At 37.9% G+C, this 14,584-nt stretch overlaps 1 protein-coding gene across 2 annotated transcripts in view; it reads left to right on the top strand.

The window, feature by feature from the left end:
* The first annotated feature begins 10,132 nt into the window (after positions 1–10,132).
* LOC118823280 (connector enhancer of kinase suppressor of ras 3-like) overlaps positions 10,133–14,584 on the top strand; it is a 70,899-nt gene continuing 66,447 nt past the window's right edge. For both annotated transcript variants that reach the window (XM_036592760.1, XM_036592761.1), the window contains exon 1: positions 10,133–10,386. In XM_036592760.1, the coding sequence (XP_036448653.1) occupies positions 10,335–10,386 (52 nt within the window). In that variant the 5' untranslated portion in view covers positions 10,133–10,334. The remainder of the gene's footprint in view (positions 10,387–14,584) is intronic.

Here is a 14,584-nt window from a genome sequence, read left to right as displayed (position 1 = left end):
GGACGACAGAGATATTAGTCTAGATATCTGCAGCGTTTAGCAAATTGCCACCTGTGGGTATTGATGGGAGCCATTAGTCATTTTATATAATATAATTACAGTATAGTACATGGCCTGTTGATTTGGTTCAAAGTCAGAGTTGAAAACATATTTTGGACTTTTAACTGACTCTTTGCTTTGAGTGACCCCTTACCTAAATTATGTTTATTTTATTAAAATAAATGATAGAACATTCCATTTTGTTACTTACAAAACTGTCTTAACACTACTGAAACTTTACCAAATGTTTCAGCAGTGACTGTTTTGGTAGTGACTGTTTTAGATCATTTTGAGCAAAACTCAAAAACACAAGCCAGTACATGACTAGTAAACACAGCTTTGAACAGTTATACACACTAAAATTATAATAATTCTTCATTAAAACACAAAAAAAGGTTTACTTAATTGCATAAAATATGTGTTTTGGTAGTGACAGTGTTTAATGTTACACACTGATTTTCAGACTTTGGGACACATTTACTTCAAAACAGTGGTATCTAACTGCTCACCGTATGGCCATGAGGGACAGGGATGCAGTCTTACTTCCTACTCTAAAATGCAGGGGTGTGGTTAAAATAAGGCTCTGTCTATGGACCAAAACTCATGTTTTTGTAGTGACATGAAAATGTGGGACAGTATTTTTCAAATGAAGAAAACTTCATAGCGTCTATAGCATATAATAAATTAATGAGAAATCTAAATCTTTCAATTTCACTTTAAAATAAATCAAAAAGATCTTAAAAAGAACAACATTGAAAAAAATTGAATTATTATTTTCACAAGTTGAAATTTAAGGGTGAGGTTTTGAGACAGCCACATTCCAAAAGAAGGTACCTTATAAATACTGATTTTGTAAATATTTAGTTTATTACTATCTCAAAGAATGCCTTGCGTTACAGAATCCTTGTAAATATCCAAGGTTTACTGTGGGACCACAGTCTACACAACCAATTTGGTAGAAGGGTCCATATACAGTATAGTATTTAGTGGATAATATTGTATAATACAGTTATATTACATTAAAATTATATTATTCATAAAATTCTTGATTGTTGCATAATTCTTTGAATAATTTTATCATAAGTGTTTAATTTTGACATTTTTACATTTATATCTAGTTATTTAGCAGACACTCTCTTCCTGAGAAACAAAACATGCCAGCAATACCCAGATATACTGCATAAATACAAGTGTAGATACTGATGAGAAGTGAATTATTATATAAATGAACAAAACATAGAGGTAGAGTGCAGAAGATTGAAAAGAAAAGACACTGTTTTCAGAAATTAAGTATGAATGAGTGCAGTTAGGTGTTAATCTAGTTATTGAAGAAGTGAGTCTGGACCATGGCAGAAGAAACATATGTCACTATTAACACCTTTGATTTGATCTGGTTCTACTGATGGCAAACAACTGTGTTTGAAACTAAGGAACCACTGCCCACCCATAGCATTCACTTACAACTATGACAACAAATTGTTAAAGATGTTTAGCCCTGCATAGCTTGTAGATTTTTAAGCTCTTTTGCTTTCCAGTGTGTATCTAAAGTGTCTTTTAGTGCCTTTCTTGTTAAAACATGTGACACTTTTCTGGATTAACTGAGAAAAGATGAGATCCATTTGAACATGCACAGTTGTATGCAAACATTTGGGTGCATGTTTTGTTGATTCTCTAAGTGAAGATAAGTTAACACATCCTCTGCAGAGAACACACCTCTGCACATTTCAATACACAATTAAAGCCTGTTCCCTGCAGTGGATGTGTTAACTTATCTTAAACTTAGAAAATCAACAAAACATGAAATTCAACTAAGGGTGTTCAAACTTTTGTGTACGACTGGACATCTGAGCCTGTTTCACATAGATATTTGTTCTTCGTAAATTTGAGTTAATAAACAATTGTGTCGTAGAACTAAGTTCTTAAACACTCATGCAGTGTCTGTTCAGACCTTGCAGAAGGTTATAAGAATGTTCTTGTCTTAATGGATTGGATGGCTGCCATCTCCATCTGAATGTACATCGGTTTTATGAGGAAGCTAAGTGGGGTCACATTCCTGCCTCCATCTTCAGTGGACAATTCCTGGAAATTCCATATTATCTGTCTCAGTAAACAGTCATGTTTTCATGCAATGTTTACATAGGTCATTGATGCAAAACGCCCAAAATCTTTGAAAATGTAACAACATGCATTGTCATGGTTGTGCTAGTATTGCGAATTCATAGATCCACCATATTTAAATAAAGGCTGATTGATTGATCGATTTATTAATTGATACGTGATAAAGTATGCATATTCATACTATATTAAATTCATTTGAACTTGTGTCCTTTGTTTACTTTGCTTAACTGTGTTGTTTCTGCCATTGGCCCATATTTCAGGGTGGGCCTTGTTGTTCAGGAAGCATATGCAAACAGGAAGCTATGATTGCTATTCTTCTAACCAGAACTCTGATAGCCTTGAGTTTCATCTGAGCCACACATACATACACACACATACAGACACACCCTGTTACCGCTTTCAGAAGACTTGCTCTAGTCGGCATTCCCATGGTTCCCTAAGCTGACCTGCAATGAATTCCACCGTGTCATAAGCCCTCCCTTATGAAGTACAGCAGAAGAAGGATTTCCCAGGCTCTGAGCCGTGACCTTCATTAAGCAAAAAGAAAAAAAATACATGGTCCTTGTTACGTGGTATACTAATATTGCACCCATCGTCTTTTAACTGTAATTTGATGTGTCAGATCAAAACTTAGTATAACATGTTTTATACCATTTGAAAGCACTACCTGCAGCATTACACAGTATGAAAATTTTCTGATGAATGGACCATTTGAAACGGTCCAAAATTACTTCAAAATAACTTACATTAAAAATGAAGAAAATTCTGATATTTTACCATTTTGAAGATATAAGGCTTTGTTCTGACACCAACTGGACAGTTTATTGTTTGTAATAATTAACGTGATATTGGCCTTTGAAATATGGATATCCTGGAATGCAAATGAGCCTTCCCCGTAGGAGAGAACTATTAAAAAAGAGATCTCTTTAATATCTCTGTAGTTTCTCTAAGACAAAAATGAGATCAGATGAAGAGCCAAAGGAGACCTTTGCTGGAGTCTCTAGCTGCTCAGATATTTCTCCTGAGTAAAAGACGTCTTCTGTTGAGTTTTAGTAGAGATCTCATACATTTGCCAACACAATGACACCCATGCACACAACTAAACTCTCATCTCTACTTTATCTCTCCTGCATCTCATGTCTCCTTTTTGTGTAATGTTGTTTCTTCCAAGGAATTTTAGGGGAATCACCATTAAGTCTCCTGAGCCATCAAAGAGCAACATTTGTTCAATAAAATTTTCTAACAAATTATGCTTTTATTATTGTATGCTAATAACCCCAGATGATCTAGATGTTTGCTTGTGCATGAATCAAGATCTTAATGTGAGCCAATAAATGTAAATTAAGAGTTCACCCGTGTGTTTTAAAGTATATTGTAAGGCATATCACAATTGCATATCACAATGAATGCAGAAGCATAACAATTATCTCTTGTTATGTAGACACTTCCAGACACAGTTAATATTCTGCCATGCTCTGTGGCATGTATAAAGGCCCAGCTGACCTTGATGTTTTGGATCAAGATGGCAAGTGGATAAGATCTAAGTGACTTTGAAAGAAGGTTTATATTTGAGGCAGGACTAGCAAGAGCTTCGGTCGCAAAGACTGCTCAACTGTCTAATGTTTCGATAGGAACAGTACCTTTAATGTGACACCTGCTTTCAGATCTACAGGAAAGACATCAGTAATTAGGGTTGGAAATTGTTGTCAAAAGGGCACATTAAATTACCATGGTGCTTATGTATTAATGTAATGAGCAACTTTTCCTCATGTCTGAGAATGTCAGTGCAGGACATCAGAGCCAGTCAGCCCTAGACGCTCACTACACACGTGGCCCAGCCGCCCCCTCATGTCAAAGCTGTTTATTGGTTACAACTTTGATGGGAGGATGAAGCTGAGCTATCCATTTGGTCATGAAAAACAAAACAAAAAAAAAAACATGAGAATGAATTAAGGAAACCATCAAGCATACAGCCAAATCATAGTATGAATAGCATTCTATATTAGAAAATACATAAAAGGAAATTTGGGGCAGCCAGTTTGAATGGGCTGATACTGATAAAATTAGTGATAATATCATAGGCCTATTAATTCTATGATGACAGATGGAGTAAACTGTGGGAGGATTATAGTGGGAGTACAGGGGTGTCAGGTGTGACTATTTGGCAATTGCGAATGGTTTACACGGCTCACGGGTCAGGCAGGCGGGCCCCTTTGCAGATTTTTGCTTAGGGCCCCGTTGAGGTCAGGACAGGCTCAGACTGCAGCCAGTCAGCAGCAGTCCACAACTAGAAAGAGGCATTATTGTAGGGTTGCAAACACACATGCACAGTTAAGAGTGATCTGGTCAAATGAGTTATCATCCACCGTGTTTTCCACAAGAGGGAGAGTGCTTGCGTGGTGTACGCCAAGAGAAAGGTAATATCATGAATGCTTGACCCCTACAGTAAAGGATTCTGTTGTCTCTGTTATGCTGTGGGGGACATTTCACTAGCATGGTTCAGGACTACCATGAGAGAAGAGTTACTGCATGTCAATTCAAAGTTACTCTGTCTGATAACCTTCATCCTGTGATTAAACATTTCTATCCTGATAGGAGAAGCCTCATCCACAATGATAATACCACAGCGGAAAAGGAGTCGCTGAAAAGTTTGATGAGTATGAAGCTGAATGAGAGTTTGATGAGTATGGGATGTAAATGATATGCTATGAATTATTTTTGCAGTCACCATATTTCAGCCCAATTGAACACCCATGGGAGATATTGGAACAATGTTTTAGATGGTGCTCTTCACCACCACCATCAAAACTCCAGCTAAGGGAATATCTTTAGCATGAATGTTGTTTTATCCTTATAGCACAGCTCCAGAGACTTGTAGCAGTGTAACTGTGCATGTAGCAGTGTAACAGTAATACAATGTTTTGACCTAATTGTGCAGCCGCACTCTTTAGTTAATTCTATTAAGCATAAAGAAGCTTAAATGTCTCATCACAGTAACACACATCTCATAGTACATTAAGACTGTTCCGATTTCACACTGATTCTTGTGAACCCCCAAAGCTGTGCCAGAAGTGAAACTCGATTTCTTATGCACCTGTCCTGGATGTAAAGACTCTCTCAAGTTACTATGAGTATCTGCTGCAAAGCATCAAGCAAGCCCAAGCATTTGGTCAATACTAAGAATATGGAGAATTCACAGTGCATGCTGCAAATGGAATATTCATTTTCTGAAGGTGTGCTTTTTTCCAATGTTTGATTACATTGGAGAAAGGGATGTATTGAATTTGCTCAATTCAAATGTGTGTATCATTTCCACATAAGCACAGTTGTGTTAGATCAACATACAGCACCTTGCAAAAGTCAGAAAACAGCCATTTAGCACAAGTTATTTATTTTTCAGTGCCAGGACAACAAGCAGAAAACACACAATTAACAGAAAATTCCACAGAAGCCTAAACGACTAAACACAATATAATTTGGTCAGCATTTTTGTGTCCACTCTTTGCCTTTTCTATAGCGTCCATTCTTTTTGGATACTTGCTTTCATTTTTGTCAAGGAAATTTGCAGAGATATATTTCCACATCTTCAAAGTTTAGTATTAGAAGGTGGTTGATTTTTTCACTTCTCACAATCCAAGCAATCCCAAACACATTCAGTGATGTTCAGGGACTGGACTCTGGGGTGGACAGTCCATTATTCTGAGAACACCACAAGCTTCTTTGTTCAATCTGCAGATGTTCTTCTTTTTTGTGTATTTCCTTTTCTCAGTAAAAGCTTCTTGACAGCTACACATTCTTCCAGACCCACAGTATTGGGTTCTCACAGTGGAAGGATGAACAGAAACACAAGAGTATAACTCAAATCTCTCAAAGCCTTAAGTACTGTTTATCTGATAGGGACAGCTTTGGTGGTCTACCAGGTCTTGCACGGTTGTTAGGAGTTCCATTTTCTCTATATTTTAGCATTTTCTTCCTTGTGTGAGTTTTGGAAGCTCCTCTTCTTATATCTAATCTCCTCAGAAGTATCCTCTGAAAATGAATAACTTGTAATTATTGCAGAAAATGATTTAAGCTAGAGATCAAAATGTTTTGATGTATGTATCTTATTCTTGTTAAAACGTTGTATGCATTTAAATTTAAAAAAATCAAGACATTCATTTTTTAAGTAAGGAGTTTTGTCTATACATAACATACTTTATGTAAACATGGTTTGCTCATTTGAAGTGTCACTTTAAGTCAGTAATGACAGATCATCAATCTCTCCCTGCGGTCACCATTACAGAAACCCCATTTCAACACAGTTGAAGTTAGTTAATTACTTCACTTAAGTAGGCCTCCTGAAGGCCTTAAATCCTCATTTTGGTTCTCCTTTGATGTGATTAAGGTTCACCTGTCTCCCTGAAGGACTGATATTCTCCTCTGTTATTATAATAATTTGAGTGTGCAAGTTGCTGCCTGAGCCACTTCATTCTCAGTCACTCTCTGGTCTTTCTTAGTGCCTTTGCGTGCTACGGGTGTAAACTTAATACAGTTCACCTGCAATTATGCTAGCAATTACCTCTGATTGAGTCCTACAGCTATTAATAATTTAATTAATTTAAATAATTGTCTCTAAAGATGAAGGTGCTAATTGTGGTCTATATTATTCCATCCTCCAAGAATGAGAAGTATGTAAGAAAGTTTTCTTATACTATACTGGAATATCTGTAGTTGTTTATACTGTAAATTAAATATCGTTGTGATTCAGGAAGGCACATATTTGGAAATTGAAAAGTATTCTAATCTCCAGAATATTTATATATAGACCAAGGTTGCCCAAAATGTTGCCAAAGGGTCAAAATTGGCCCATCTGGATGTTTGATTTGACCGGCCAGAAAGCTATTTTAACCCCACCCCCTCAGCCAATGAGAAAACAAACAAATTGTATACCAAATGTAACTTATTAAATTACTTGTTACTTGTTGCATTTTGGAGACTTGAAACACCAAAATATAGTGCATTTTTTTTACTGACACTTTTTTAAATATTTGATTTGAAAGTTACCTACTAATTTGTATGGCACATGGCCCCCCACAAACTGGACAAAAGGTTTGGGCACTCCTGATACAGACCATGTTGTATGGAAAAGTTTGGGCACTGCTGGTCAAATGACATGTATTGTGGTTTTGTGAAAATAAGTTAACACATCCTCTACAAAGAACACACTTCTGCCCATTTTAACGCACAATTACTGTTTATTTGCTGCGTTAAACATATTGGAAAAAAATAAAAATGTGGCCCATGTAAAAGTTACTGTACATCAATGTTTCCCAGCAGTCACCATTAGTTTGTTCCCAGTAGAGGATGTGTTAACTTATTTTCACTCAGAAGATTAATAAAACATAATTTTATCCAAGGTGTTCAAACTTTTCTCCATGACTGTACATGGACAATTTGGGCATTTTTATGTGTTTAAAAACATTTTGAAATCATATTTGTAAATGTTTGTAAGCATTTAACAGTTCATTCGCTTTCCCTGAGTGATAAGAGGCAAATGGTCATTACGCCTTGTGTTAATAGTCAGTCTGGTATTAATGCGTCAGACAGTGTTCCAACTGTCATAGAGAAGGGTGAAGAAAAGATCTTCAGTTTTCTGAACGTTTTATTGCTTGTGATACGTGTGTAGATTTAATTACAGGTACACTCTAATTTCCTCTCCAGCTGTTAGGCAGGAGTGTGTGGTTTGGGTTAGACTTACACCTGATAAGGCGTGGTTTGTTTTTAAGTGGAGAGAGGAGTGGATTCTACACCAGTCCACCTGTTTCATATGGCTCACATCGTGTGAAACAGGCCTACAACTGTTTGTGTGCAGCCTCTAGACCTGTCCTGACAAGGATACTACTACAATAGCCCAAACCATATTTACCCTGAGGAGCTCGTCGACAACCATGTGTGTGTGTGTGTCCTGTGAGGCAAAACGCCAACCAGCAGTCAATGCAACTTCTTTGTTACAATGTGCAGCCTAATATGTAGTGGCAGACAAATATGATCTGTGGCCTAATGTTTTCTGTGAAATACAAAAAAAATACATGTCTGTAATTTTTAGTTCATTTTTATTCAATATAATAATTGTTCTTGTTATATTTAAACTCTGCAAGTATTATAGTGAAACTCCTATTTCAGTTTTAGTTGGAAACAAAAGGATTAAACTCTTTAAATGTCTAACTAAAAATGATACAGCCATTATACAACCAAGCTACCATCTCCCATTGGTTAGGTCTTCAGGAGCTGAACTGAAGGCCTAACGTGTTAGATAGACTGGTAAAAAAATTAGGAGCTGGCAATTTTGATTTACAGTAGGTGGGACCCATTTCTAGGCGTAAGGCGTAAGATCTGAATAAAGTAATAATTTAAGATCATTTGTTTTGTTTATTATGTATTATGTATATATGTATTTTTGTTATAGGCTCCAGCACCCCCTGCAACCCAGGAGGGTAAGTGGCCTCAGATGATGAGTAAGTGAGTGTATTTTTGTTCATGCATTATTCTGTTAATTTTGTAAGTTGTAATAAGGGAGGATATCTGTTTATACAGAAATACTAGCAACTATTGTTCAGTTTAGTTGAGTATGAGCGTCGGGAACAATGAAAGCCTTGTAGTCTGACATAATCGAAGAACAGCGATGTAGCATCCGGGATGCCCCACGACACCCCAACAAAAGTCTAGAACAGGGGTGTCCAATCTTATCCGCAAAGGGCTGGTGTGGTTGCAGGTTTTCACTCCAACGAAGCAAGAGGTCACCTGATGAAATGTTTGAGACCAGCTGATTAAACAGGTACAATCAGGTGTGCTCCAGCTTGTTTGTAGTGAAAAGCTGAAGCCACATCGTCCCTTTGCGCATAGGATTGGACACGCCTGTTTTCTGACTTATGTAATCATGGCAAAGACAAAGAGGGAACAATGAAACAGAGGAAAGATTCATTCAGCTGTGGCAACAATACCCCTGCCTTTTTGACATTTCCTCAAGGCAATACCATGACAGATTTCAAAAACATACATGTTTGCGAGAAACAGCATTTATAGCATCTTTTTACATACAGTGAATCTGGTAGCTAGCTAAATTTATGTATGATCTTGATATGTTAGCACATTTGTTACCCCAAGTTCTCTTTGAAGGACATACAGTCCATACTGTCCTATTCATGGTTGTTTTTGTTTATTTTCTTTCTCTTTTCAGAACACAAAACCTCCAGCATCACACATAGCACTTCTGTAGCCATGATTGACAATTTCTTGACCCTCCTCCTTGATGACATATAAACTCATGGAAGAACTTGAATGATAAGTGGTCGGCTTCAAACTCGTAGTGTCTCCAAACCAAGACACGGCACAAATAGCCCTATGATTGCCTAATCTGACATAGTGACCTTCATGAAAGACAAAAATTCTTGTAGTCTTGTAGTCTGATCCCAGCATTACCCTTCACTATTCCTATTTATAGATTTCTAGAGGGACCAGTGAGATTGGGAAGAGAGAGAGAGAGGTAAAGTAGCATACAGAGTGTTATTTTGAGTGCTGCAACAACATTTTTGTTGTCACAAGGAAGTCATAAATACATAAATAAATAAATAAATAAATAGATAGTGCTCAGTATTTATCTGCACAGGGAAAAAAACTCATGGAAACAAAGAATTTGTGAGAATGTGTCTTGTTCTCCAAGAAACAAATATCACGTTCTATTTTCCAAAAATATACACCAACAGAATCAACTGAATTCGTAGAATTACATGATTCACCCTTTCCATCATTCAACGCTGTCCACACAGCAAAGCCCACATTGTTTATTATTATTACGCTCAGCTAGTTTCCAGCGTGTTGGCACTGGCTCCGCCCCCTGCCGTGTAGGCGGGGCGCGCTTGCTCCTGATTGGATGAGCCCAAGTGTAATTTGATCCGTTCGCCTACCTCGCGACTCCAGTGACACCGCGAGCCACGGATCTGTTTTTAGTGCTCATGTGTGTCTGAATGAGAGTGCCAGAGTTCCTCACCGAGCTGAGGAGCGTTTCTGTCCGGGCAGAACACATGGGAGAATGATTACAGTGTGTAGTCAGAGAGGCTGTAGATTTTGGCGGCAGGCAGCGTTTTGTTAAACTTCAGTCCTCGAGCATTTCATTCCTTTCTGTGTTTTAAATTCCAACGATGGAGCCAATAACCAAGTGGACACCTAAACAAGTGGTCGAGTGGATGAGAGGTGAGTTTACCGGCTTGTTAGGCTACATTCACTGTTTGTGTTCTGCCACTGTCGAAGTTTCAGCTTCTTTAGAAGTAACCTCGTGTGCTGCTGAGTGTGGCAGAGCGTGTCGCTGTGTGAGAGAGTTTGGTGGCTCTCATTGTTTACCTGGGAGTTTCGTAGAAACCAGGCTGCTGGCGCCTCTGAGCTAGACTACTGTCTGTGGATCGTTCGGTCAACCTTGTTGAAATACGTGGTGATCATACATAATAATAAAGGAAAAACAACAATGATACGTTTGCCAGCGTGTCCAAGTGTTTGACGGTTCTGTAAAAGTTAGTTGTGACTAACCACTGTCAATGTGTTGCTGTATTAATTTTCTCTGAGAGGCTATACTGTTCTGCACTGCGCTGTTTCGCCATCACCAGCCTGTTTCAGTTACTTAAGTAGAATTGAACTGAATGGATCATGACCAGCTACACCAATTGCACCTGTTGCTTGACTAAAATAGTTAAGACAGTTCTTTTTTGGTGAACAAAACTTTATTTTTTGTTGCAGTTATTACCTCAGCCTAAAAACAAGCAGCACCCCCTCTCCAAAAAAATAAATAAATAAAAAAAAATAAAAAACCTAGCCTTCCTTTCTCACTGCTAGAAGTTCAATTGATATTTGTTCATTCCTTTTTTTTCTCTTGACAGTCAAAACAAGTTTTCTCTTTGGACTTGGTGCATTAGAAGTGTCAGTTGTAATCAGATTTATAAAGATGTGTGAGGGTGGCAGTAATTGTTAATGTTAGCCCTTATTATTTAAACTTTCTTGTTTCTGTTGTGTAATGTTTCTTTCTTGCCCCCTCTCTAGCACATACAAGCCTACATGCACATATATAACCCCCCACCTCCCCACCTCCCACATACACACACATATACACACTATTACTGCTGGGATCGATGTCAGTTGATTCAGTCTCCTAATATAGTTGCTCACATACTGTAATATTTTTGCTGCTGAGTCTGGATGCTATTCAGGGAATGTTCCACGAAAAACTGGACGAAATAGTTTCACACTTACGAATTGGGCTTCGTTTTCTCCCCCTACTTGTTCAACTCCCACACTCACTGTGAGACAACCGAATGCCGTTCATTCTTTTCTACGTCTGCAAAGGCATTTCAAACATCCAGAGTTGTACGGCTACTGTAAAAGTGCTGCTGAGTGTATCATACCAGGCGTTGTTTAAGATGGAATATGAATTACACCAGAAACTGCTTTCTGGCATGCCAGTATCCTCATGCCATAGGCTCAGTCACACTGTAATAGATGACCACTTGTTTAAAGTGGAAACATTGGCTTTGACTGTTTGTGAGCAAACTGGAAGTTTAGTTTCACACTGCTTAAACTTAATTCCATTTGCAGCATCACATTGTCTAAATCTGATATTTAGACTCTAAAACATTTTGCAGGGTTTTTCCCTAATATTATGCCCAGCCAGATGTTTGTGCTATTATGAACCCATGTCCTAGAAGTAGTGTTGGAGCGTGGGAAATGTAGTTGGTTTATTTTTGAGTGCTGGGGCTTTGAGTAGAAGGCTGCTGGTCCAGCGAACCACATCTGGAAAACACACTCCAGGATAACAGGGGGCAAAAATACAGTTTCAGTGTTACTCTCTTGAGCCAGCAAGGTTTTGTCACCTCTTGGTTTCAGGTGACCTGGTTTAAGCTTGAGTGTTACAGCAGAAAACAATGAGTGAGTATGTGTGTATGTAGGTGGATAGATGTGCCACATCCATGTTGTGTTTTGGTGGTGTGTAACTGCTCTCAAATGGTAATAATGTCAAGGTGACAGAAAGTGTCAAGCAGAAGAACCCAGTTCTTTCTATTCTCCCCCATACCCCACCAGGATATCTGAGTTGGTTCAAATCTGCCTTACAAAAATAATCCTCTTAAGGAATACCCCCCCTTGAAATCCCAGCATGGTGTCAGAGGTACTCTCAATAAAGAGAATGATGCCAGGAACTTCCTGAACTTTGGAGAATGTCAGTGTATGTATTCATGCCTGAAGAATGCCATGTCAAGTCATCAAAAGTTCCTGACGTTCTCACGTGAAAAAGAAAGGTGAATTCCAAAGGCATGACACACATGTTATTCAATGGCAGGTCTAAGAAGTCAGTGTTTAACACAGTGTAAATTATGTTGCAAGTCCATCCCATTATGAGCAAAATTTGAATGCTTTGAATTGCCAGCAAAGTCTTTTTGTTATGGTTGTCATCCCTGTATATTTAGCTTTAAATAAGCAACTCAAATGTTCAACTACTTATCTAGATCCTTGTGACTTTGTTCCATGTTCCATTTTTGTGTGTATATGAGTGTGTGTGTGTGTGTGTGTATATATATATATATATATATATATATATATATATATATATATATATATATATATATATATATATATATATATATATGTGTGTATATATGTGTGTGTGTATAATTCATTTAATGTACTATTGTATCAGCATTGGCTCTTGTTTGATGATGAACCATGACACCATATGTTAGACTTTAGATCTATGGAGTCACCATATGGCCTCTGTTTTAGAGGCTCATACATATTTAATACAGACTTCTTTGGGTTGTTGAAATTGGATAGTTGACAGGTATTTCTATTGTATACCTGGCTTTATTATCTCAGGCCTTAGGGGTTTTTAATGGATATGTGTTATAATTCTTACAAATACACTTCTGTCATGTTTATTTTGTACAGTAGTGTCTTTGACCAATGCAGTCCAGTGGTTTAGAATGTCTGATCAGTGGTATTAAATGCAAATATTTTAGCATTAGATTTTGCTTAATAAATTAAATCTATGAATTTATCAGCTTTAATATCTATACACTTTGTCTCATGCTTTGTATCTTTTGCAAAGAGGACCTTTTCAGTGAAACACTCTTGCCATTTGCATGAGTCCATGCTTAGTTTCCCACAGCGCAGAGAGGTGATAAGGGGTCACCTTGTGTGTGTGCCAGGCTGAAGCGAGCTTGATGGCTTTGTATTCAAACCTGAACATCCCAGTGTAAATCTGCCAGATCATCTGAGCTTAGCAACGGCAGTGCTGGGCCCCCCTGCACGCCCTAAGAGCATTGGCCTCTAAAAACACCCAGTTTAACGCAATGGGAAAAAATGCAACCTCAGGTAGAAGATCGGGCATGGGTCAGTGCTCCTCCATGGATGCCCAGCCAGGCAGAAAGGTGGACGGGACACTGAGGCCTGTGCTACTGCTGAGAGCTAATCCATTAGAACAAATGGAATGCCCGTTAAACTCACAACTGGGCCAGAGATGGGGAGGCCTCATAGCTCCTCAATATGTTGTATGGCAGTGTATGAATCATATTTTCTTTCATGGGTATTTTTTTATCATTTTATGATATCTTGGAACTTGTGAATTTGCATCAATTGATTTCTTGATTGTTGAATCAAGTAGTAGGAAGTAGGGCTGTCATGTTACTTGACTAAATGCTTTTAAGAAGATGAATTGGAAATGATGTTGGCATGTAATAATGCATATTTAAATTCTCTTGCTGGTCTTTCTTACTTTATGAAACAGAACTTTTACATCCAGTTATATGCATTTTTACCATATAGTGTTTTAATATCTTTTTTTAAAAGTGTATCTTAAGTAAAGTATTTTGAAATAGTTTAGTGTGAAAGGTTTGTTATTGTTCAGTTAAGTTCATTTTTATTGTTTGGTCTTATTTAAAAACTCAAATGATAGTCAAAATAGATAACTGAGTTACCTGTGTAATCAATAGTGACAGTTCTACAACAAAGTATGTTGAGTTTGTCAGAGGATGAGTAGGGCTGCATGATTAATCTAAATTAAAATCTCAATTTGAAAGAGTGCAGTTAAGAGAGTTTATTCATCTTGGACTACTCAACATTGTCTTAAGTTTTATGTTTAAAGTTTTTAAGTTTTAAGGGAAGGGGAGGCACGGTGGCGCAGTGGGTAGCACTGTCGCCTCACAGCAAGAATGGCCTGGGTTCAATTCCCGGCCGGGTGACCAGGGTCCTTTCTGTGTGGAGTTTGCCTGTTCTCCCCGTGTCTGCGTGGGTTTCCTCCGGGTACTCCGGTTTCCTCCCACAGTCCAAAAAACATGCAGTCAGGCCGATTGGACATGCTAGATTGCCCCTAGGTGTGAGTGTGTGTGTGAATGTGTATGTCTGTCTGTCTGCC

Source organism: Colossoma macropomum, unplaced genomic scaffold (assembly GCF_904425465.1).
Source record: "Colossoma macropomum unplaced genomic scaffold, Colossoma_macropomum, whole genome shotgun sequence".
Taxonomy (NCBI): Eukaryota; Metazoa; Chordata; class Actinopteri; order Characiformes; family Serrasalmidae; genus Colossoma; species Colossoma macropomum.
Note: the sequence above shows the minus strand (reverse complement) of the source record. Positions and strands in the feature narration are given on the sequence as shown.